The sequence below is a fragment of the Scyliorhinus canicula genome, chromosome 3, assembly GCF_902713615.1.
Source record: "Scyliorhinus canicula chromosome 3, sScyCan1.1, whole genome shotgun sequence".
Classification (NCBI taxonomy): domain Eukaryota; kingdom Metazoa; phylum Chordata; class Chondrichthyes; order Carcharhiniformes; family Scyliorhinidae; genus Scyliorhinus; species Scyliorhinus canicula.
This window is the reverse complement of record NC_052148.1, coordinates 156,808,985-156,832,345: the sequence shown is the minus strand read 5'-3', so window position 1 is coordinate 156,832,345 and position 23,361 is coordinate 156,808,985. Positions and strand designations below refer to the sequence as shown.

Genomic DNA, 23,361 nt, shown 5'->3' with positions numbered 1-23,361 from the left:
TGGCTGTGAGTCCTTTGTTGGTCTCCACCACCCTCCGCAGCTCTTCACCCATTTAAGTGAACTGGTCACTGTACTGCGACAGAGCCGCCTCCACCCCCTTCAACTTCTCTCCTTGCTCCTGCACCTTGGCCGATGTCTTCACCTCCTCTACCCACTCCTTCATCGCAGCTGTCATTTCCTTTCGCATCACCTCCATGTGCTTGGCGAACTGCCTTTCAAATTCTCCAGCCATCACCTTATCAGAGTCTCCATTGTGAAGGGCACAGCCCCACCCAGCGACTCAGCCTCCGCCATCTTTCCTGCTGCTGGGCTGACCCATTCATTGGATGGGTGAACTTTCGTATGCCCCTTTTTTCCCAGCGGCTTTTTTGTGGGTCTTAGACATTTCCCACCTTCCTTTTGCTTTCCTGCACCAGCTTATTCAGAAACTGCCCCTGGAACTGGGCATTAAATTCCAAAAACCAGAGCCTCGAGCAGGAGCTACCCAACCTGCGACTTCCACCTACATGCCACCACCGGAAGTCGCCCAATGTGGTTGACTCTTAACTGCCTCCTCAAGGGCAATTAGGGTTGGGCAATAAATGTTGGGAGAGCCTACAATGTCCATGTCCCATGAACGAATAAAAAACCATTCAAGATATAACATAGGACCCATATGACGTAAGAAAGAATGAGCAGATTCTTCACAGAAGGAGAAGATAAATGGAAGAGGTGTTAAGTGGACCAGCTAACCGCGTCCACATGTTCTGGTCATGTCCACGATCAGTGGGGTTTTGGACCACCGTGTTTAAAGCATTATCAAAAATTGTTGGAGGGGAAATATTACCTGGACCTCTTGAAGCAATGTTTGGAGTGACATAAATACCAGAACTAATAGAAGGGAAAAGATCTGGTGCCCTTTGCCACATTGATTGTCTGAAGGTGAATTTTATTAGAATCTAAATTTGAAGATCTGCCAAAAATATTGACATGGTTGGGGACCTTGTGGAATTCCCTAAACCTGGAAAAATTAAGTTTGGCCTTCAGATGGGGAATTTTGGATGAGATAGAAGTTATTCTTGTCTCTATTTACAGATCTATTTGTTTCCGGCGGGTAAAGTGAGGGGATTGGGGGGGGGGGGGGGGGGGGGGGGGGGGGGGGGAGAGAGAAGAGGTGGGAATGGGATAAAGAGGGGGGGGTGGAGGGAATGTTATAATAGAAATAAAAGACAAAAACTCAAATTAGGAGGATTGTGTTTTTATTTTATTATTGATTGATTACTTATTTGTTGTTATGTATATTCCTTATTTGAATAAAAATATTTTAAAAAAGATAACCCCTGTTAGATCTACTCCTATCTAAATGTCCACTGGAATCATAGTTAAGGGGTGTATTAAGTATATAAAACTTATTCTTTGTAAATAAAAGATTAGAAGAGATCTGTACAAATAATGATTTTATTTCTTGTTAAAGTCTTTCCACCCACACGTTAGCTGAAAGATTCCAGTTGACAACCAGCCTACAGCAAACTAATTTCCAGCTTCAATGAACTGAAAATTAAATACCGTGTTTATCATCCTATCTCAGGTCATTTGTTGTTTGTTGCTTTACTTTTGATTGGTTCTGGCTTTTTGTGGCTTATTGCTGCTTTGTCTGTACTGACGGGCTCATTTTCTCTAACAAGGATTTATGATTCTCCTTTTTATAGTTAATTTGCTGTATCTAAATTTGAATAAACAGTTTTGCTGGCAGAAACATTACTTCAGGCATCCTCCCAAAAAAAGTTAATTTGTAGAATAGTGTTACAATATTATTTGAATATTAACATACACATGTATGGTATCAATTGGGCTATGCTCGTGACTAAGGTTTGCTTATAAACCTGGTACCATATTGCGGCCTAGCATCAGGGACACACCAATATAGTGGACAGAAGTACTGCCCCACAACATATTCATCCCAAAGGCCTCACCAGCAACTTCTGCTCTATTGGCTGTATTAATTCCAACAATTGTACATTAAAGGAGAATGAGGCTGAAGCTAGCCTGTCCCTTAAAATATATTTTTCCCCAGACCGCAAAGTAAATTCATAGACACTCCCGATTCCTCTGATTTATATAGTCTTCCAATGATAAATTAACCCTTCCCTAATGGAGAACAACTGTATTTAATTATCCCAACTTAAAGCATGCGTTCTATTGCAACACAAATTCACCATTAATAGCCGAAGGACAAGATTTAAAAATAAATCTGCAATATTCTTTCAAAGGGAGTCCAGAAAGAGTACTTTTTTTACATAAGAACATAAGATATAAGAGCAGGAGTAGACCACAGAGCTCACTGAGCCTCCCCCACTATTTAATAAGATCATGGCTAATCATACACCTTCTCTACCGAATACTACAACATTCTGTATGCTTCACCCGATGCCTGTGTCTATGTATTTACATTGTGTATTCATGTATGTCCTATGGTTTCTCATGCATGGAATGATGTGGCTGGACTGTACACAGAACAATACTTTCCATTGTACCTCGGTACACATGACAATAAATCAAATCACTTTCCCACGTAATCCCCATATTCCTGAATTCCCCGAGTACAAATATTTATCAACCTTAGTCTTAAAAATACTAAAAGAGATTCGACTTCCGGCCGGCGAGCGAAGCGGTCGCAGGGAGAGGGGCTCCCGCAAGCGGCAGAGAGCAGGGAAGGGACCCCCACGGGCAGGCCGGTCGGCGGAGGATCATCGGCGGCGGGGCTTGGTGGCGGCGGCGACGGGGCTTGGTGGCGGCGACGGCGGCGGGGCTTGGTGGCGGCGACGGCGGCGGGGCTTGGTGGCAGCGGCGACGGGGCTTGGTGGCGGCGACAGAGGGACTCGGCGGCGGCGACAGAGAGGCTCGGCGGCAGCGGCGGCGACAGCGGGGCTTGGCGGCAGCAGGTCCAACCCCCCCCCCCCCCCCCCCCCCACACGCAGGCCAGGAGCGGTGCGGCAGCGGCAGGCCCCCCCCCCCAATGCAGGCCAGGAGCGGTGCGGCAGCGGCAGGCCCTCCCTCCCCCCCAACGCAGGCCAGGAGCGGTGCGGCAGCGGCAGGCCCTCCCTCCCCCCCCAACGCAGGCCAGGAGCGGTGCGGGACCGAAGGGGGGGGCCAAGCCGGAGGCAGCGACCAGGAGGTCGCGGGGTGCAAAGTGCGGCAGCCAGGACGACCCCCCCCCCCCAACCGGCAGCGACCACCCCCCCCCCCCAACCGGCAGCGACCACCGGCCCACCCCCCCCCCCCCCAACGGAAGCGACCACCACGTGGCAAGAACAAAGGGACTGGGCAAAAGCCTCTCTCTCTCTCTCCTGGGTGAGTGAGGAGAAAGGAAGGGGGAGAGAAAACAAAAAAAAAAGACATATATTTCTGTTTTAAAAAAAAAACCCAAAAGAAAACTGGTAAAGAGAAAGGGGGGAGTATATACTATTTTCTCTCTTTTTACACTCGCTCCCAGCAAAAGTAAGCCCATCGGAGAGGAGTTGCATAAAAGCGGGGAGGAGGAGAGAAAATAATTGAGAAATAAATAAATAAAATAGAGGGGTAAAGGAAAGAAGGGGGGGGAAAAATAAATTTTTAAAAAAGAATAATAATAAATAAAATAAAAATAGGGTGCGGAAAAGGGGGGAAAAGAAAAACAAGGGGAGAAGAAAAGATGAAAGGGAAGGGGGAGAAAAAAATGCCAGAAGGGAGCCAAGAGAAAGGGGGCACCAGAAGTAGACGGGGCAAAGGGCAAGCCAGCTCGGGCGAACGAATGAGCACACGAAGCGGCGGGAAGGATGTATCGCCGCATCAAAAAGAGCTGGACAGACAGGTACCCTCTCCCCTGGGGTTAGAGGGGGGCGTGAATTGGAAGGAAGCCTTTGCCGAGGTGGTGAGGGAGCAGCTGCAGGCAATCAAGGCAGAGTTTAAAGCGGACGGAGAGGCCGCAGTACAGACAGCAGTGGCCAGGGCCATGTCAGGGGTGCAGCAGGCTCTGACCAGATTGGAGGAGAAAGTGGATGCCCAAGGGGAGAAACTGGCAGCCCATGAGGCAACCATTAAAGAGCTGGAGAAAGCAGCGACCGACATGAGCGACCAGGTCACGGCCCTGGAGAGGGAAGTGGCGAGACTGGGTGCAACACAGGGGAGCCTGAAGGGCAGGGTAGACGACCAGGAGAACAGCTCGCGAAGGCAAAATGTTAGGATAATGGGCCTGCCAGAGGGGATCGAGGGCGGAAACCCCACAACATTCGTGGCTGCGATGCTGGGCTCCTTAGTGGGGGGGGACACTTTTCCCACCCCACCGGAAGTGGACAGAGCCCATCGGTTACTGCGCCCGAAGCCCAAGACAGGGGAACAACCGAGCCAAACTGCACCGGTACAGGGATAGGGAGACAATCCTGCGCTGGGCCAAGGAAAATAGAGCCCGCAAATGGAACGGGCACGCCATCCGAGTCTACGAGGATCTTGGATCGGACATAACTAAGAGACGGGCTGAGTTCAACAGAGCGAAAGCAGCTCTCTACAAAAGCAAAGTGCGTTTTGGTATGCTGTACCCAGCAAAACTCTGGGTCACATACCAAAACAAGGAATATTTCTTTACAGCCCCTGCTGAGGCGAATAGGTTCGTCGAGGAGCACGGGCTGGAAAAACGCCATGGGAGGTAGGGACGAGGGGCCCATGGCAAGGAGAAACGACATGCCGACGGGGGGGTGGGGAGGGGCGAGGCAAAGCCAGCCCCCTCCCCCCCGGCAGGAACACCCAGAACAAAAAACAACCCACTGCCCAAGGGACCGCTCCAGGTGGGAGGCCAGGCCCCAGCACAAGGGAACGGGAGTATTGGAGAAGGGAGAGGAGAAGCGAGACAGCAACCTCCGAGAGGGGAGCCACTGCGCTAGCAGGAAAGCTAGCGACGGGGGCACGCAACAAAGCAGGGCCGCAGCGCACCCCCAACAGGGGGGAAGGCGCCAGGCAGGGGAGGGGGGGATCACCCATCAAAGACGGGAGAGCAAATGGGGACAGGAATAGGGGATAGAGGGGCAAAGGAGGGGTATACAGGGGAGGGGGGAAAAGGGAGAGAGCGTGGGGGGGGGGGGGGGGGGGGCACTCGGGGTGCGAGAGACCAGGAAGGGGAAATGCAGGGACAAAGGGACAAAAGAGGCCAGAAAAGGAACAGGGCCACAAAGTGCCACAACCAAGGGTCCGAAACAGGGAACCGCTGCAAGCACCCACCCAGTACGGTCTGTGAGCGAAGAGGCCCCCCGGAGTGCAGGGGACTACCCGCGTGGCGGACACACAGTGGACGGCCATGGCGGGTGCCCCCGGGACAAGGGGAAACCCCGGAGCGCAGAGACCCGACCGCATGGGGAGAGCAGTGATAGTGGCCACCCTGGACGGCCCCCTAACAAAGGGAAACCCCAGAGGGCAGGGGCGCGTCCACCGGACAAATATGGTTAATCCCACAGGAGCGAGGGGGCAGAAGCCCCCCACCAGGATAGTCACCTGGAACGTAAGGGGACTTAACGGCCCAGTGAAGAGATCTAGAGTCCTCACCCACCTCAGAAACATGAGGGCCGACATAGTCTTCCTCCAAGAGACGCAACTGAGGGAGCAGAACCAACTGCGGGTAAGAAAGGGCTGGGTGGGACAAACCTATCATTCCTGTTATGGGACAAGGGCCAGGGGGGTGGCGATCCTGATTGGCAAGAGGACAATGTTTAGGGCGACAAAGACGGTTACAGACCCAGGGGGGCGGTATGTCATGGTCAGCGGGGCCCTGGATGGGGCGCCGGTAGTTCTAGTCAACGTGTACGTGCCCAACTGGGACGACACGAGCTTCATCCAAAAGACCATGGCAGAAATCCCGGACATAGCGACGCACCGACTAATCATGGGGGGGGGGGGACTTCAACTGTGTACAGGATCCAAAGACGGACAGATCAAACCCCAGAACGGGGAAAACCTCAAACATGGCAAGGGAACTCAGTCACTATATGGAGCAGATGGGAGCAGTGGACCCCTGGAGATTCGCCCACCCGGGGGAGAAAGAATTCTCTTTCTTCTCCCCAGTACACAACGTGTACACCAGAATTGACTTCTTTGTGGTGGGGAAAACGGTGCTTCCAGGGATAGACAAGGTGGAATACTCCGCAATTGTGATATCAGACCACGCCCCACACTACATGGACGTGCGGCTGGAGACGGGAAGGGCCCAGTGCCCCACATGGAGGTTGGACGGTGCCTTACTAGCTGACAAGCCCTTCAGCGAAAGGATAGCGCGGGCCATAGCAGAATACACGGAGAACAACCAAAACGGGGAGGTCTCATCCTCCACGTTCTGGGAAGCGCTTAAGGCCGTACTAAGAGGGGAAATCATTGCCTACAAAGCGCAAAGAGATAGGGAGGAAAGGGTGGCTAGGCAGAAGCTGGTCGACTCCATACTGGAGGTAGACCGTAAATACTCCGAGGCCCCGACCGTAGAACTCCTGGCGGAGAGAAAAGAATTACAAAGGAACTTTGACCTGCTCTCCACCAGGAAAGCAGTACACCAACTCCGCCAGGCACGCGGGGCCCTGTACGAACACGGAGACAAAGCCAGCCGCCTGTTGGCACACCAGCTGAGAAAGCAGGCAGCCAGCAGAGAAATTGCGCAAATCAGAGGTACCAGAGGCACGTGGGAAACAGAACCAGAGAGGATTAATGAAACCTTCAAGGCCTTCTACCAAGAGCTGTACACCTCAGAGCCCCCAACGGGGAACATAAGAACATAAGAACTAGGAGCAGGAGTAGGCCATCTGGCCCCTCGAGCCTACTCCGCCATTCAATGAGATCATGGCTGATCTTTTGTGGACTCAGCTCCACTGATGAACCGGTTTCTTGATGGACTGGACATACCAGTCGTGGGAGAGGGCAGAAAACGGGATCTGGAAGCACCACTAGCACTGGGAGAGATCATGGAGAGCATTAGCTCCATGCAGACGGGGAAGGCGCCGGGACCGGACGGATTCCCGGCGGACTTCTACAAAAAATTTGCGACAGCGCTGGCCCCGCACCTGCGGGAGATGTTCACAGACTCGCTAGCTAGGGGCACACTGCCACCCACGTTAGCACAGGCCTCAATCTCGCTGATACCTAAGAAAGACAAAGACCCAACGGAATGTGGGTCATACAGACCCATATCTCTGCTGAACGCAGACGCCAAATACTGCCCAAATTCCTAGCCAAAAGGCTAGAAAACTGTGTACCTGAGGTGGTCACAGAGGACCAGACGGGCTTCGTCAAAGGTAGACAGCTTACCGCGAACATCAGGCGCCTGCTGAATGTGATAATGACCCCCTCCGGGGAGAGAACACAAGAGGTGATCGTCTCCCTGGACGCAGAAAAGGCCTTCGACAGAGTCGAATGGAAATACCTCATAGAGGTACTGGAGCGGTTCGGGCTGGGAACAGGGTTCACCGCTTGGGTAAAGCTCCTATACAATGCTCCCATGGCGAGTGTACGGACCAACAATACCAACTCCCAATACTTCCAGCTGCACAGGGGCACCAGACAAGGATGCCCACTGTCCCCGCTGCTGTTCGCACTAGCAATTGAACCGCTAGCAATCGCGCTCAGGGCAGCAAAAAAGTGGAGGGGGATCCGAAGGGGAGGTAGAGAGCACAGAGTCTCACTCTATGCCGATGATCTGCTCCTCTATATCTCGGACCCACAAAGCAGCATGGACGGAATCATCGCGCTCCTGAAAGAGTTTGGAGCCTTCTTGGGCTAAAGGGGCTGCCGTTCAAACAAGCCCGACATAAATTCCGCTACCTGGGGATCCAAATAGCCCATGACTGGAAAGGGATCCACAAATGGAACCTCACCAGCCTGACGGAGGAAGTTAAAAAGGACCTGCAAAGATGGAACACACTCCCGCTCTCCCTCGCGGGGAGAGTCCAGACGATCAAAATGAACGTACTGCCCAGGTTCCTCTTCCTGTTTAGATCCATTCCGAACTACATCCCCAAGGCCTTTTTCAAAGCGCTGGACAAACTTATCATGGCGTTCGTATGGGGGGGTAAAAATGCTAGGATCCCAAAGAAGGTCCTACAAAAAACAAAATCCAGGGGGGTGCTAGCCCTCCCGAATCTACAATTCTACCACTGGGCAGCAACAGCCGAGCGAGTAAGGGGATGGATCCAGGAGCCAGAAGCCGAGTGGGTGCGTGCGGAGGAGGCCTCCTGCATGGGAACCTCCCTCCGGGCCCTCGCCACGGCAGCACTCCCATCCCCACCCAAAAAACACTCCAGCAGCCCAGTGGTGACAGCCACCCTCCAATCCTGGAACCAACTGCGGCAGCAATTTGGCCTGTACAAAATGTCGGACAAGGCTCCCAGCTGCAACAACCATAGGTTCAAACCAGCACTGACTGACGCCACCTTCAAAAGGTGGAGACAGGACGGGGGGATACTGACAGTCAGGGACCTATACACGGACGACAGGATCGGAACACTGGACGAACTGACAGAGAAATTTCAGCTAGCTGGGGGGAACGAGCTACGGTACCTGCAGCTCAAAAACTTCCTATGAAAGGAGACAAGGACGTACCCACAACCGCCACGACAGACACTACTGGAAGACCTACTGGACGCAAGTATCCTAGAGAAAGGGAACTGTAGTGACATGTATGGCCGACTGGTAGATAGGGACGACACCGTACTGGACGCAACAAGAAGGAAATGGGAGGACGACCTGGGGATGGAGATAGGGTGGGGACTCTGGAGCGAAGCACTGCATAGGGTCAACTCCACCTCCACGTGCGCAAGGCTCAGCCTGACGCAACTAAAAGTGGTACATAGAGCCCACTTAGCGAGAGACCGTATGAGTAGGTTCTTCCCGGAGGTGGAGGACAGGTGCGAGCGGTGCCAAAGAGGCCCGGCCAACCACGCCCACATGTTCTGGTCTTGCCCCAGACTTGTGGAGTACTGGACAGCCTTCTTCGAGGCTATGTCCAAAGTGGTGGGGATGAGGGTGGAGCCATGCCCGATAGTGGCGGTCTTCGGGGTTTCAGACCAGCCAGATCTATTCCTGGGGAGGAGGGCGGACGCCCTTGCCTTTGCCTCCCTGATCGCCCGCCGTAGAATCCTGTTTGGCTGGCGGTCAGCAGCACCGCCCAGAGCTGCAGACTGGCTGTCCGACCTCTCGGAATCTCTCCAAATGGAGAAAATCAAATTCGCCATCCGAGGGTCGGACGACGGCTTCCACAGAACGTGGGAGCCATTCATGCAACTGTTCCGGGACCTGTTTGTGGCCAACGTACAAGAGGAAGAATAGTTGGGTGGCCAAGTATCAGGGGAAAATGGACGGGAATCGGGGGAGGGTAGCCGGGGGTGGGGGGGGGGGGGGGGGGGGGGAGGGGTTACGGGCTCGTTATGGGGGTTTGCTGGCAAGCCAAGGCCCAAAACCAAACTATAAATAAATGCCTATAAACATGTGCCTCGGCCATATTGGGGAATGTAAAATATGTATGCTGGCTAAAGGGGGCGGCCACAATTGTTGTTATGAAGATGCTTACCTGTAAATATTCATGCTAAATTTTTGTGTTTTCTTTTTTTTTTCTCTCTAATAATTTGTAATTTGTCATATATAAAATATGAAAACTCAATAAAAAACATTTATAAAAAAAAAATACTAAAAGATCGAGCATCTAAAGCCCATTGGAATGGAGAATTCAAAAGATTCACAACCCTCTGAGTGAAGAAATTTCTCCTCATCTCAGTCCAACGTAATTTTTTCCGTTCCTGTGACTGCATCCCCTATTCTAGACTTGTAATTTCTCAACATCTACTCTGTCAAGCCCTGTCTGATTCTTATATGATTTAACATGATCACCTCTCATTCTTCTAAACACCAGAACATATAGGCCCATTCTACTCAATCTCTCCTTATATGACAATTCTCTCATCCCAGAAATCATTAATAATAGTAAATCTTTTGTTGTATTCCCACTAAGGCAAATTTCTCCTTCCTTCAGTATAGAAACCAAAACTGTACATGACATTCCAAGTGTGGTCTCACTAAAGTCCCTTACAATTGCAACAATAATTCCTTACTCTTGTACTCCTACACCCTTACAATAAAGCCCAACCTACGACTTAGCTTCCTAATTGCCTGCTGTACCTACATTTTAACTTTGCATTCCTTGTACACGAATGCCCAAATCTCTCTGAACACCAACATTTAACAGTTGAAAATGAAATGAAATGAAAATCGCCTGTCACAAGTAGGCTTCAATGAAGTTACTGTGAAAAGCCCCTAGTCGCCACATTCCGGCGCCTGTTCGGGGAAGCTGTTACGGGAATTGAACCGTGCTGCTGACCTGCTTTCAAAGCCAGCGATTTAGCCCTGTGCTAAACAGCCCCTCACCATTGAAAAAAAAATCTGTTTTCTTCCTACCAATATGAATATTATTTTCTCAGATTCTACTTTGTCTGCATAACTTCACCTACCTTCAGTTATATACTCAAGTACTAACTTACTGTCATGTTTTACATCTTCAGCAATAGTTTTTACAGGCCCTTCTTTGACCCTCTGTTCCTCTTCTTGCCATATTTTCATATGTTCTGATTTTGCACCAGTGAATTCCTTCACCTTCATGTGGTCTACCCTGAATCTTCTTGTTTTGTTCCTTTGTTGACACAGATTGTGCCATTCTAAGGCAACGATCATTCCTTGCTGTAATTTTGCCTCCTCTGCTGTGATGCGCTCGTAATGTTGCATGGGACACATCCAACTCTTAACTGGCAAAAGGCAAATTGTACCTTTAAGAAACTTAGTTGGTTCCCTGCTACTGTCCAGTGGATAGCTGTTCCTCTTGACCTGCTGCCACCTGGAAAAGTGCATTGAGGCTGGAACATGCCCAGGTGCATGCCTGTTGTCAAAATAAATTTTCGCCCACCCCACACCAATAATATTTATCTGCTTTATTTGGTGGGTACTTTCAATTCAGCATTTTGGTTATTTCTCTTTTTAAATTTTATTTATTGAAATTTAATTTCAACAAATGACACAAGAAACCAGAGAAAAGCTACAGCACTGCAAGAAAAAGTAAAGGCTCAACATACATGAACAGAGTAGGGAACAGGAGAATAGCAGTACAACTGGGTCAATACAATCATTAGACATAACTTGATACCTCTAACAGCCCCACCAGATGGAGAACTGGAGGAAGCCATGAAAACCTGATGCACACCTTCCCACGTGGCGATTGCTCGGAATTACCATGAGAGTTCAGGATATGTTTCTCCTGCCGTATTGTCCCTCAACTCCAGCAGCACCTGAGACACCAATAACACACCACTACCTCCTCCCCTCGGATACGAGACCCCTCTGTACCCCTTCAGGATTCAATCACAGATTCTTTATACGCATTCATAAAAAAACAAAGAAAATTCTTGAGAGCCCCAGTTCTAAAAGAATGTGACATATATACCACACAACACAACATAACGCAAGTCTTAGGCCCAGTACAGAAACATAATTCCATACGATTGTACAGAGGACCGGCAGCTATATATTCGGATTATAATCAGTGCCGTCAACGCCCCAACAAAAAAGACAGAGAACTGCCTGGAGTGGATCCCAGGATAACAAGGGGTCAGGACCCAACCATGGGTCCATATTCCCCCGGCTCATAGTCACTATTGTTAGGGGAAAGAGAAAAAAAGAAATGCTCAAATAAAAAAATGTCCCCACCATAATATCAACAAAAGTACAGAACTCGGCTCAACCCTAGGCCCCGTGCACAGAAGAGTCCTCTCGGAATGCCCCTAATAAAGTGCCTTTAAGAAGTGCCACCTAAGCTCCAGGATGCACAGGATATCAACCGCAGCATTGGATCTGGCCTCGCTTGGCACCTCTGACATACAAAGGTCAGCTCCACACAGGACCTCCGACATGCCCTAAAACCCATACCCCAGCCAGTCCTGCACCTCCTCAACCATACCCAGAACAGAGCACCTCCCCACTCAACAGCGCACTGCTCACCCAGATGAAGAGAAGATAAAACCCCATAAGGGAAAGACACCTCGGTTGGTTTTGGAACAATCAACAAATCAATTACAATCAGCACCACCACTCATTCCCTTAAAACACCGACCTCAAGGAAAAGTGAGAAAGAACCCAGCCTGTTTTAATGATATGGCATGTTTGGGTTTATTAGCAGCAGTGACGCCCTGACTTTTTGCAGATTTCATGCATTCATTTCATGCCCTACTGAACCATATTCTATCTGATTTTAATGAAACCGGATCACTATTATAGAGAGAGGATTATATTCTATCCAAGTACATTCACTCTTGGGAACTAAAAGTTGCTGATAAATGAACAGACTGCAAAATTAAACCAGTTCAGTCAAAATGTGTTGCATTCTATGAAAATTTCCTGTTATCCATTAAAATAATACATTTTGGCTTAGTTAAAAACCAGTGTTAAAAAGACTGCAGTGATCATTTTTTCACATTTCAGTAACGAGAAAATATTGTTTTAAAGTGTCCAGTTTCATCCAAACATATTATAGCCCAAGATTGCAGACTCCACAACAGCACAGAAAATTCTACAATCTCCACTTCTGTTTACTTATGGCAGCAATTATAGAGCTTGACTTTTAATAATTAAAAGTGACTTATTATCGAATAGGGTTTTATTTCACTTCTGCTGAATAAATCATTTTCCTGAATAACTTAAAAAATGTAAATATGCAACATTCATTCAAAGGTACTGACCTATGACATGCTTGTCATCCATTTAGCAATTGTTGTTGGTTAACTTTCATAACAAGATTCCTGCTGTTAACAGCTTTCCCAAAATTAATAGTAAATTGGAAGACTGAATGACCTTGGAATACATTTGTTTTTGTGTTTTTGGATGAATGCTGTACATTTAAGTCATCCTTCAAATATTCAGCTGATTTCAACCTCTCGCCTGATATATTTTTGTTAGTGCTATTGGTTGACTGTTGAATGTGCTTTTTTAAAAGCTATTTGTCTTACATAACGCTAACATATATGACCTATTGGACTGTAACCATGATTTTGAAGTTAGTTATGTTGGTGCACTGAAGCACTTTGATGCGTACTGCAGCATATCAACATTCATCAATCTGACATTCATTCTGTTTTGCCACTTAATTTACATATAAGCGCAGATAAGACAGGCCAGATGATCTACTCCTGTGCTTAAATTTCTATGTTTCCATAACTATTGTGGACCTTGTTTAACAGCTTGCTGTGTCAGTAGTTGAGCCCAAGGTTTCTGGCATATGAAAGTGTAGTGAGGGCTGTTACAGACACATTGCATTCATCCTGCAAAGGAGATATTGTTTTGTTTCAGCTATTTATATAAGAATTTATAGCTAAAGAGACTGGGAAATTTTCTGGGATCCAAATCTAAATAAATCAATGTTCATAAATCTATGTTCATTTAAGTTGTTTGCACTCTTTATACTTTGGGGCTGTCACTGAAGGACATAATTAGTATCAGATTGAAAGAAGAGGCTTACAATGTTTCCAAATAGAATAGTAAGCCTAAGGATTGGGAGATTTAAAAATCAGCAAAGGATGACCAAGAAATTGATAAATGACTTACATTTATACAGCACCTTTCACGACCGCAGGAAATCCTAAAGTATTTGACAGCCAAAGAAGTACTTTCTTGAAGTGCCATTGTAATTTAGAAAATGGTGGCAGCCAATCTGCAAACAACAAACTCCCACAAAACAGCGATGCAATAAAGACCAGATAATCGGGGATAATGACCAGACACTGGGGTTAACTCCTTTGTTCTTCTTTCAAATAGTACCAAGGGCAGTTTTATGTTCTTTTTAAAAATTTTCCAATTAAGGGGCAGTTTAGCTTGGTCAATCCATCTACCCCGCTCATCTTCAGGTTGTGGGGGTGAGAGCCACACAGACACAGGGAGAATGTGTAAACAGTGACCCGGAGCCTGGATCGAACCCGGGTCCTCAGCGCTGTGAGGCAGCAGTGCTAACCACTGTGCCAACGTGCCACTCGGCTGTTTTATGTTCCATCAGGAGGTACATGGCACTTCCGCTTATATGTCTTCCAATAGACAGCAGCTCTAACAGTGCAGCACTGAAGCGCCAGCCTTGATTTTTGTGCTCAAGTCCAGGTGTGGGACGAGAACCTGAAAACCTGTGACTCCGATGTTCTCCAACGAGTCTTTGGGACATTTAAAGAAAGATAATAAAATGAGAATCAACTAGTAAGAAATATTTTTAAAAGGGCGTGATTCAACGACCCCGTTGCCCCCTGGCGCAGATCCAGGTGCAGCAGTTCAATCATGTGCAACCCACAATCAGGCTCCACACTGGGCTCGGGCCGTTCCACCAGGCGCGATCTGGATCTCACCCTCACTGGGCGAGATCCAGATCTGAATATCTAAATGAGCCTTAACGACAGATTCACCCAGCACCTGGGACTCACTGGCCGCATCTGAGAGAACTTGCCAGGACACTGTTTAATACTGGTCCACACAAACGTGGACCTGTCACGACAGCACCTGGGGGGTCACCCAGGCCGCTGGAGACCCCTGGGTGGTCAGGGACAGGGAAGATGACATCTTGGCATTCCCCTTGGTGCCCCGATTCCCTGGCACTGCCAGTCTGGCACCCTGACAGTGTCATCCGGCATCCCTTAGATAAGGGGACCAAGTATAATGGGCGCGATTCTCCCAAAACGGGAGAAATCGTAAAGCTGCCGTAAAACCCGGGCGGGTTTTACGGCAGCGCGCCCCTTCCCGACCGGGGACCGATTCTGGTCCCCGGTCGGGGCTAGCAGCCCGACGCCGTAGGCTCCGGCAAGACGGGCTTAACGAAAATCGTTAAGCCCGCTTGCCGGAGTTAGCGCCGGCTGACGCGTCATATGACGTCAGCCGCGCATGCGCAGTTTGGAAGACTCCAACCCACGCATGCGCGGGTGACGTCATCGCGTTTTTGCGCGAAACTCGCGCATGCGCGGGCCGGGTTGCCCCTCAGCCGCCCTGCGAATGGATACTGCGGGGCGGCGGAAGGACAAGTAGTGCGCGGGCATCGGGCCCGCTGTCCGCGATCGGTGCCCACCGATCGCGGGCCCATGGCACCCTTGGCACGGCCGTGGTACTGCCGTGCCAAATCGGTGCCATGGTTATTAATAGCGAGTTTGTGACGCCGTTTTTACGAACGGCAAGACCAGGTGTGTTTGCCGTTCGTAAAAACGGCGGAAAGGGCTGGGACTTCGGCCCATCTAACAGCTGAGAATCGCTGCCGGCCGTAAAAAAACGGCGGCAGCGATTCGGGTCGGGACTTCGGCGGGGGGGGGGGGGGGGGGGGGGAGAATAGCGGGAGGGCGGCAAAAATGTCGGGAAGGCCCTCCCGCTATTCTCCCACCCGTCGTGGGGGGCGGAGAATTTCGCCCAATATATCCAAGATTATTGATGATACAAAGCTGGGAAAATAAGTGATGAAGAGTGTATAAAAAGGCTGTAAAGGACTGGTTGGGCGGGCAAGAAGGTGGGAAAGTATTTACTTTGCAGCAGGAATGGAAAAACAGAATATTTTTAAAAGGAGAGGAATTAGGAAATGTTAGGATTCAAAGGGATTTGAGTTTCCTTGTAAATGAACGATGGAAAGTTAACTTGCAGGTACAACAAGTGATTGGATCTGGAATCACTGCCTGAGATTACAGTGAGGAATATTCAATCGTAGCTTTCAAAAGGCAATTGAATAACTATATGAAGAGAAAAGAAAATTGCAAGGCTATGGGAAAAGGTGGGGGAGGGGAACAAGCTGAGTTGCTCTTGCGATGGGCATGATGCACTGAATGGCCTCTTTCTCTGCTGAATCTAGGAACAAAAATGGTTGTGTCAGCTTTAATTGTAAGGAGATTGCAATTTTGCTGCAATCATATCGGGCTTTGGTGAAACCATGGGCTGATTATTAAGGTGGTGGGGGGGGGGGGGGCGGAATTGGTTTACGTCATCTCCCTCCCCCCCACTCTCCAGAAACAAAACTTAATGTGAAGCTGACTCACTCCATGCTATCCATAATGCATTGCACGTGAGCTAAACGAGGGTCAAGTGGGACTTCTGCCCCTCACTGGGGAGGAAGTCCTGCCCTTGGGTGCTGCTGGTCAATCTGATTGGCCAGCAGCTCCATAAGTCTTGACAGTGCAATGAGCATGCTAGTGAGGATTACCGGGGCTGCGGATGAAGAATACCCTTAGATCCCCAGAAACAGCCAAGTTTGAGGACTTGGGCAAGGAGGGTTTCAGCAGGTCAGGAAAGGGGGTCGGGGGGAAAGAAAAAGGTTTTCCATCTGAGGGATCTACCGCCCGATTGGCAAAGGCCAGCCCCCAAAATGTAGGGAAATTGATGTTTAATGATTAGTTTTTGTTTAGTTTACACACAATCCAAGTATGTCAATCTTAATATGTTTTTATGCTGAATTCTGGGACAAGACCTCATCACATGACTTCATCTTAGCATCATACTCAAACTTGATAAGGAACAAAGAACAAAGAACAAAGATGTAAAACCTCAGGGTATGATTCTCCGGCCTCTTTATGCTTTTGCTCAAATGAAACGAGGCCAGTGAATAGCAGATGAGCAGAAAATGAGAACCACATCAGGCGTCAGTTTGTGATGCAACCGACCCACTCCATAGCCGAAATTGGGATCTTGCCTTAGCGTGGTGAGAAACCAATTATAACCACTTAAGCCCCATTTTCATACAATTAAAAGGAGCCAACCCACATCCACCGGCCCCGTCATTCAGCGTTCTCCCGCTGTGCTCCCGCTGGCGCCAATTAGTACTCCTTTTGAAAAACGTGAACCTGGCGATGGGCTTCTGCAGGGAGCCAAGGTAGTGAGTCGTCATCTTTGTTCACAGGCAAAGTGTTTTACAATTCCCCACCCTCCCGATGGTGCTGCCCCCTCCCCCACCCCCTCACTCCTTACCTAACCCTCACCCCCTCCACAGTACCCACCTAACCCTCACCCCCTCACACTCCACTGTGCCCTCAGTGATCCTCAATGTGCTTGGCCCTCCTAGCTCTACCACCACGTCTAGGTGCGTCCCCAGGATGCACATCTGAAGTGGAGGCAGCCAGCTGCTTACCTCGCCCCGTGGCCTTTGATGCCCCTCGTGGATGTCCTCTGGGGGCTCTCAGGCCTGAGGGCCCCACTCACTTCATGACGGCACATGCACAGCCGTGCTGTCCTGCCTTGTGTGCTGGCTTTGAGACGCAGCCTCATCAGAGGAGTGGAACTCGGGGAACTGCTTTCCACCGTCGCCACTCCATGGGAAGGGTCAGGGTTGGCACCCGGCAGCTCCTCCACCCACTCGGTGCCCACAGGGCCCTGGGGTTCACCTTGGGACGGAGTGACAGCTGGTTCGAGCCTTGGCTGTCCCTCCCATGCATCATCTGGCTCTGCCAGCCCTGGCACCTCCCCATGGCCCACTCCTCCCTGTCGACATGCTCGGCGATGCTCCTCAGTGATTGGGCCATCCTTTGCAGAGCTCGGCAATGCCCACCTGCGACTGGGACAAGCTCCGCAGCACCTCAGCCATGCCCATCTGGGAACTGGCCATGTCACGCACAACCTCATCCTGGGACTGGGTAACATCCCCCAGCGAGGCGGACATTCTGCCTAGACCCTAGACCCTCAGCCATGGCCGTTACCGACGGCACGATGCCTTGGACACCTTCACTAATGGTGCCAGCAGCATGCACCAGGCTCTCCACTGCGGCCATCACCCTAGCAGTATTGGCCTCGGTGCCAGGCATTGCCGGCGATATCTCCTGCACCCAAAGCCTCTGGGACTCCTCTAATCGGCTATGGATCTGCTGAGTAACATTGTGTAGCCACCTAAAATGGATGCTGAGCTACAAAATAGGTCAACCGCTAAGACTGCTGGGAAACAGACAGTTTAGCCAGAACAGCAGTCTGCAAAGAGCAGTTTGCATTCTGCAGCAGCAGAAACCAGTTTGGGCTCAGGTGAGAAGACCTTAGCTAGGTGCAAATGGCAAAACGCTTTGCATGCTAATGAGGCGATCAGACTTGAACACCCACACAATAGATACATTTGGTTCTGAATGGACACATTCTAATCAAGGCCCAGACATCGAGGCACCAGAAACCTCCAAACAAAAGGACATAAGAAACGCCCCCTCCATCACGGAGACCCCCTCGCATTGGGGAATTAATCCAGTATCGATAAGAAATTGATCCAATAGGTAGAGCCCGCTCGAGAAGAGGGAAGGACAATGGAACCCCTATAAAAGATAGGGACCTCGTGTTGTCCGGTCTGTTTTTTCCGTGCTCCGGCTCTGACCACAACTTTGAAGATCCACTGACTCCAGCCGTTGAGCACCAGCCGCCGAACCGTAAGTGCCAGTACGACGCTCGCTACGCGAACTAAGCCCGCTAGAACCCCCAGTGACCAGGACGCTTGCTGAAGGTTGCAGCCCCAAGACCAGGACGAAGGCCTCGCTCCCTGACCTTGCCTGTTCCTGTTAGATAAGTATTCTGATTACTTTAGTTTAGTCATAGCTTAGTCTCTTAGTGTGTGCATGAATATTTATTATTACTGTATAATAAATATTATCGTTTGGACCTTACTAATCGGTGTATAGCGTTTATTCGTTTGAACCCTTGAGGAACTGTGTTTCGTGCAACATTTAGTGGCGACTTCCTGACGGGAACTTGACCTTGGAATACTAGTGACGTTGTCTATACGGCAACTGGCGACTCCTAAAGCTGAATAAATACATACAACAGAGCCTAGCGGTGTTAAGCACTTGGAAGTTAATACACCCCAATAAACGCGTTTTACGCCCATAGTAAAACGTGCAACATTTAGTGGCGACTCCACCGGGACACGGTTGTAAGTGGAAACCCCACACCGTCCAGGACCCTGAAATTTGAATTGGAACTCCAAATTTCAGAGAAAGTAAGAAAGTTAAGAAAATCACAAGTATTCAAGGTGTTCAAACTAATAAGCGTAATTCGGAAGTGTGTTTAGTGCATGCGTACTAACAGGGCTGTAAGGTAAAACTGAAAGCATTTTGTTGCGACAAACTTTCGGCAGTTTTTGAACGGAACATAGCGTAAGCCGTACCCGTTTCTTGAAACACAACCCCAGCAACCCCCTGTTCCAAATTAATAAAAGAGAGTCAGAGAAAATGGCCATGCAGGCAATGGAACGTCTGATGGATCCAGAAATGTTTGTGGTCGCAGCGACCAGCAACAGCAGCAGGGTAGGCCAGTGTCCCACGTGGGAGCTGGAACTCCGCAAATATTACAAGGAAAGGGATGGCCCCTTTGGAAAGAGTTTTGTTTGAATGAGGAGACAGGTCCCGGAAGTATAGGACATACTTGGTGGGAGAACCTCTCTCAAATTCACAAAAAGAACCTCAGTAAAGCACGTAAGCCGATGGCGATTGTGTCCTGTTTGGCACAATTGCGAGGCACAGAGGAGGTCGTCAGGACGCTCCGGGCAGAATTAGAGGAAAGGAATCGCATGAGTAAGGTCGATGTCAGGGACATTGAGAAAGAGAATCTGGATCTAAGAGGGAAGTTGATGGAGAAAGGTAGAGAGGTGGATGATGCCAAGAGGGCACATCAGTCTTGTCTAGCCCATCTCAGCAGTTCCCAGACCCAGTACGAAAAGGCTTATCAGGACGTGCAACGTGCCGTTCTGATAAGGGAGGAATCAGAGAAGCAGGTGGAGGCATTGCAGAGGCAATGCTCTGATCTCAAAGCAGCTTTGAGAGCACTCCATGCTGCAACCACAGAACAAAGGCAAAGTACTGTGAATCACGCGAAATGCAGGAAACAGATTGCAGAGCTGCAATCGCTGCTTTCGGTGCAAAATGGGTTCCAAAGGTGCTTTGGAACCCAGTTAGATGGAGAAAATGCCCCAGATTGGCAAGAACTAAGTGAAACAGCACAGCGATATGTTCAGGGAACATTTGCGCCACCAGCGCAACAGAAAAGGCAGGCACCCCCACCCCCCACAGATCAGATCATATCCGCACCCATGAACCCCGTAACCACGCAGAGAAAAGCTATAGCAGAAGGCGCACCAGATATAACCTACACCACCCCCTTAACTGTAACCCAGCTCAGGGACGCATGTGAGAAGATCACTCCGTTCCTCCCCACCGCAGACCCCCACCAGTTCTTCGCTAAAGTAAAACAGCAGGCTACCATGTACGGCCTGGATGAGAGAGAGCAGGTTAAGCTCACCGTGCTGAGCTTAGACCAGTCAGTAGTAGCAGCCCTCCCCGACCCACAGAACGTGGCAGGAGGCACCCTAGAAGAGATGCACACCTCCATTTTAGATGCCATCGGGTATATTAGAGGTGACCCCGTAGAAGGTCTTAATAAGTGCCGGCAGAAAAGATCCGAACACCCCACAGCATTCGCAGGAAGGCTGTGGATTCATTTCAATGCAGTTTTCGGCGAGTTAAACAGAGCGCATTTGAACCGGGAAAATATGGTCAAATGGACGCGCACCATTATCTCACACGCGACAGAGGCAGGACAGAGCGCTTGCAACAGTTATGACCCCTCAGAAGAGGCCCATAATGAGAAATGGGTCCTGAAAAGGTTGTCCCGCGCTTGGGAGCAATCAATTCAGGCTAAGAATAAGGTTCAATCCCCAGAAGAGGCTCAGGCTGCCGCAGATATTCAGGCAGTGAGAGAGCATCAGAAACCCGCATGGGTAAATGAAGGGAAGAGCAGCCCACAACAGAAAGCTACTAGTCCCGAGACCATGCTCAAGCAGGGACTCAACTCCAAATACTTCACGGTATTGGACATCAGTAACGGATTCTGGTCCATACCATTGGCAAAAGCGTGCCAGTACAAATTTGCCTTCACTTTCAAATCGCAGCAGTATACGTGGACATGCCTTCCACAAGGATTCCACAATTCCCCCTCCATTTTCCACCGACAGTTGGCAAGTGGTTTAGAGAAATTCTCCCGCCCCGAATGTCTGGTACAGTATGTAGACGACCCTACTACTGCAGACAGACACAAAGGCAGAGCACATTACGCTTCTGGCCGAACTCCTGGAACTGTTGACTTCAATTGGATGTAAAGTTAACCCAAGAAAGGCCCAGATTTTGGAACCTAAAGTGATGTATTTGGGAACAGTCATCACACACGGCAAACGCGAGATCGAATTCAAAAGAATTGATTCGATTGTCAAATTGCCCCTTCCCCAGAATGTATCAGCCCTCCGGTCGTTTTTAGGACTGGTTGGCTATTGTCGGAACCACATCGACGGATTCGCGACAAAAGCCGCCCCACTCTCAGACCTCCTTAAGAAAGGAGCCCCCTGGGAATGGCTTCCGCAGCATACAGGCGCTGTGGAAGAGTTAAAACGAGCCCTTAGTGCAGCACCCGCGCTGCTAGTCCCCGACCAACTTTCACCCTACGCAATAGAGGTAGCGAGCACCGATCTGACCCTCTCGGCCGTGTTGCTTCAGGAACGGCACGAGCAGCTAAGACCAGTGGCTTATGCCTCCCGACTGTTAGACCCGGTAGAACAAGGATTCTCTGCCTGTGAGAGGCACCTCCTTGCTGTCTTCTGGGCAGTGCAGTATTTCTCATACATCACCGGACTCAACCCCATTACTATTCTGACCGAACATACACCCACACAGCTACTCCTAGACGGTCGACTGAAGGACAGTTCAGTTAGCCAGATTAGGGCAGCTAGATGGACACTACTTCTACAAGGACGGGACATTACAGTAAAACGGACCCGCACACACACATATTTAGCAGACAACCTCCAATACCCAGGACAGCCCCATGACTGTGAAATTGTAGCTCCCCTGCATAACACAGGACCCTTCATAGCAAAAACACCCCCCAGGAAGATAGGGAACCCGAAACAAAGCCCCCAACCCACAGACACGTGTGGACCCTTGAGGATTTATGTAGACGGTTCCTCCACAGTTTTAAATGGTGAGCGTATCACAGGATGCGGCATCTATGTCGAGGACGCACAGGGTCGCGCTCTCGAAGAAATCGCTCTTAAGTTACCAGGTCACTTAGGCGCGCAGGCAGCAGAGCTCGCGGCCATAGCGTATATAGTGGACCACCCCGATTCTTTCCCCAGCCCAGCAGACATATATTCAGACAGCTTATATGAATGCAATAGCTTAACAGATTTTCTGCCCCTGTGGAGGACACGAGGTTTTGTCTCCGCAGACGGGAAACCCCTTCCATCAGCCCCTCTACTCCAGCATATTTTAGCAAAAGCGAAGGACAGGACCTTCGGAATAATAAAGGTACGGAGTCACCATAGGTCATCCCCCCCTGGGAATGCAAAAGCCGACGCACTGGCTAAGGCAGGTTCCAGGCGAGGACACTTATGGACCCCCCCAGCTAGCGCACCAGCTAGCGCCCCTGTGAGCGCAGTCCAAATCTCACAGACAGATATTAAAGATCTTGTGGCAGCACAGAAGCAGGATAAGGACCTCCGGGAGGTTTTTAAAGGCAACTTTGTGCCAGAGTACGAGAAATTTAAACACGCACTGACCATACATGAGGGTGTGATCATTAAGGAACAACTTTATGTGGTCCCGCAGCAGGACAGGAATGCAATGATTGCTTTATTCCATGATAACCACGGGCATCAGGGAATTGATGCAACAACGAGGCACCTCAGGCAACTCTGTTGGTGGCCTAATCTCAGGACTGATGTCACACATTATATAGAGAATTGCCTTATTTGTGCACAGAATAACCCGGAGAGGTATTCTAAGAAGGCACAACTTCGGCATACTCGCCCAGTAAACGGCCCCTGGACAAACCTCCAGATCGATTTCATAGGACCATTGCCCCCTTGCAGGAATGGCTATAAATACGTTCTGGTGGTCATCGACACCTTTACCAAATGGGTAGAGGCATTCCCCTCTAGAACAAATACAGCAAAGACAGCTGCAAAGATCCTGACCCACCACATCTTCACGAGATGGGGTTTACCCTGAAGTATCGATTCGGACCAGGGATCTCACTTCACAGGACGGGTCATGAAGAACGTCCTGACAATATTTGGGATAAAACAAAATTTCCATATTGCGTATCATCCACAGTCCAGCGGGATTGTGGAGCGCATGAATCGGACTCTAAAAAACTACCCTTAGGAAAATGGTTCAGGAGAATAACTCCACATGGGATTCAGTGCTCCCATTTGCACTCATGTTCATAAGGAACACTGTCTCCACTTCCACAGGCTACACACCACACACACTCATGACCGGACACCCTATGAAAGGGACAGAATTCCTTTTAGGACTGGACATGACCAGC

The 23,361-nt window shown here is 49.7% G+C and overlaps 1 protein-coding gene across 13 annotated transcripts in view; it reads right to left on the bottom strand.

The window, feature by feature from the left end:
• LOC119963039 (protein FAM184B-like) overlaps positions 1–23,361 on the bottom strand; it is a 595,873-nt gene that overhangs the window by 295,187 nt on the left and 277,325 nt on the right. Inside the window, exon 1 of one of the 13 annotated variants that reach the window (XM_038791543.1) lies at positions 13,621–13,737. The exons of the other annotated variants lie outside the window; for them this stretch is intronic. Within the exon in view, the coding sequence (XP_038647471.1) occupies positions 13,621–13,698 (78 nt within the window). The 5' untranslated portion in view covers positions 13,699–13,737. Of the gene's footprint in view, positions 1–13,620; positions 13,738–23,361 lie in introns of those variants that run through there. 13 annotated transcript variants of the gene reach the window in all.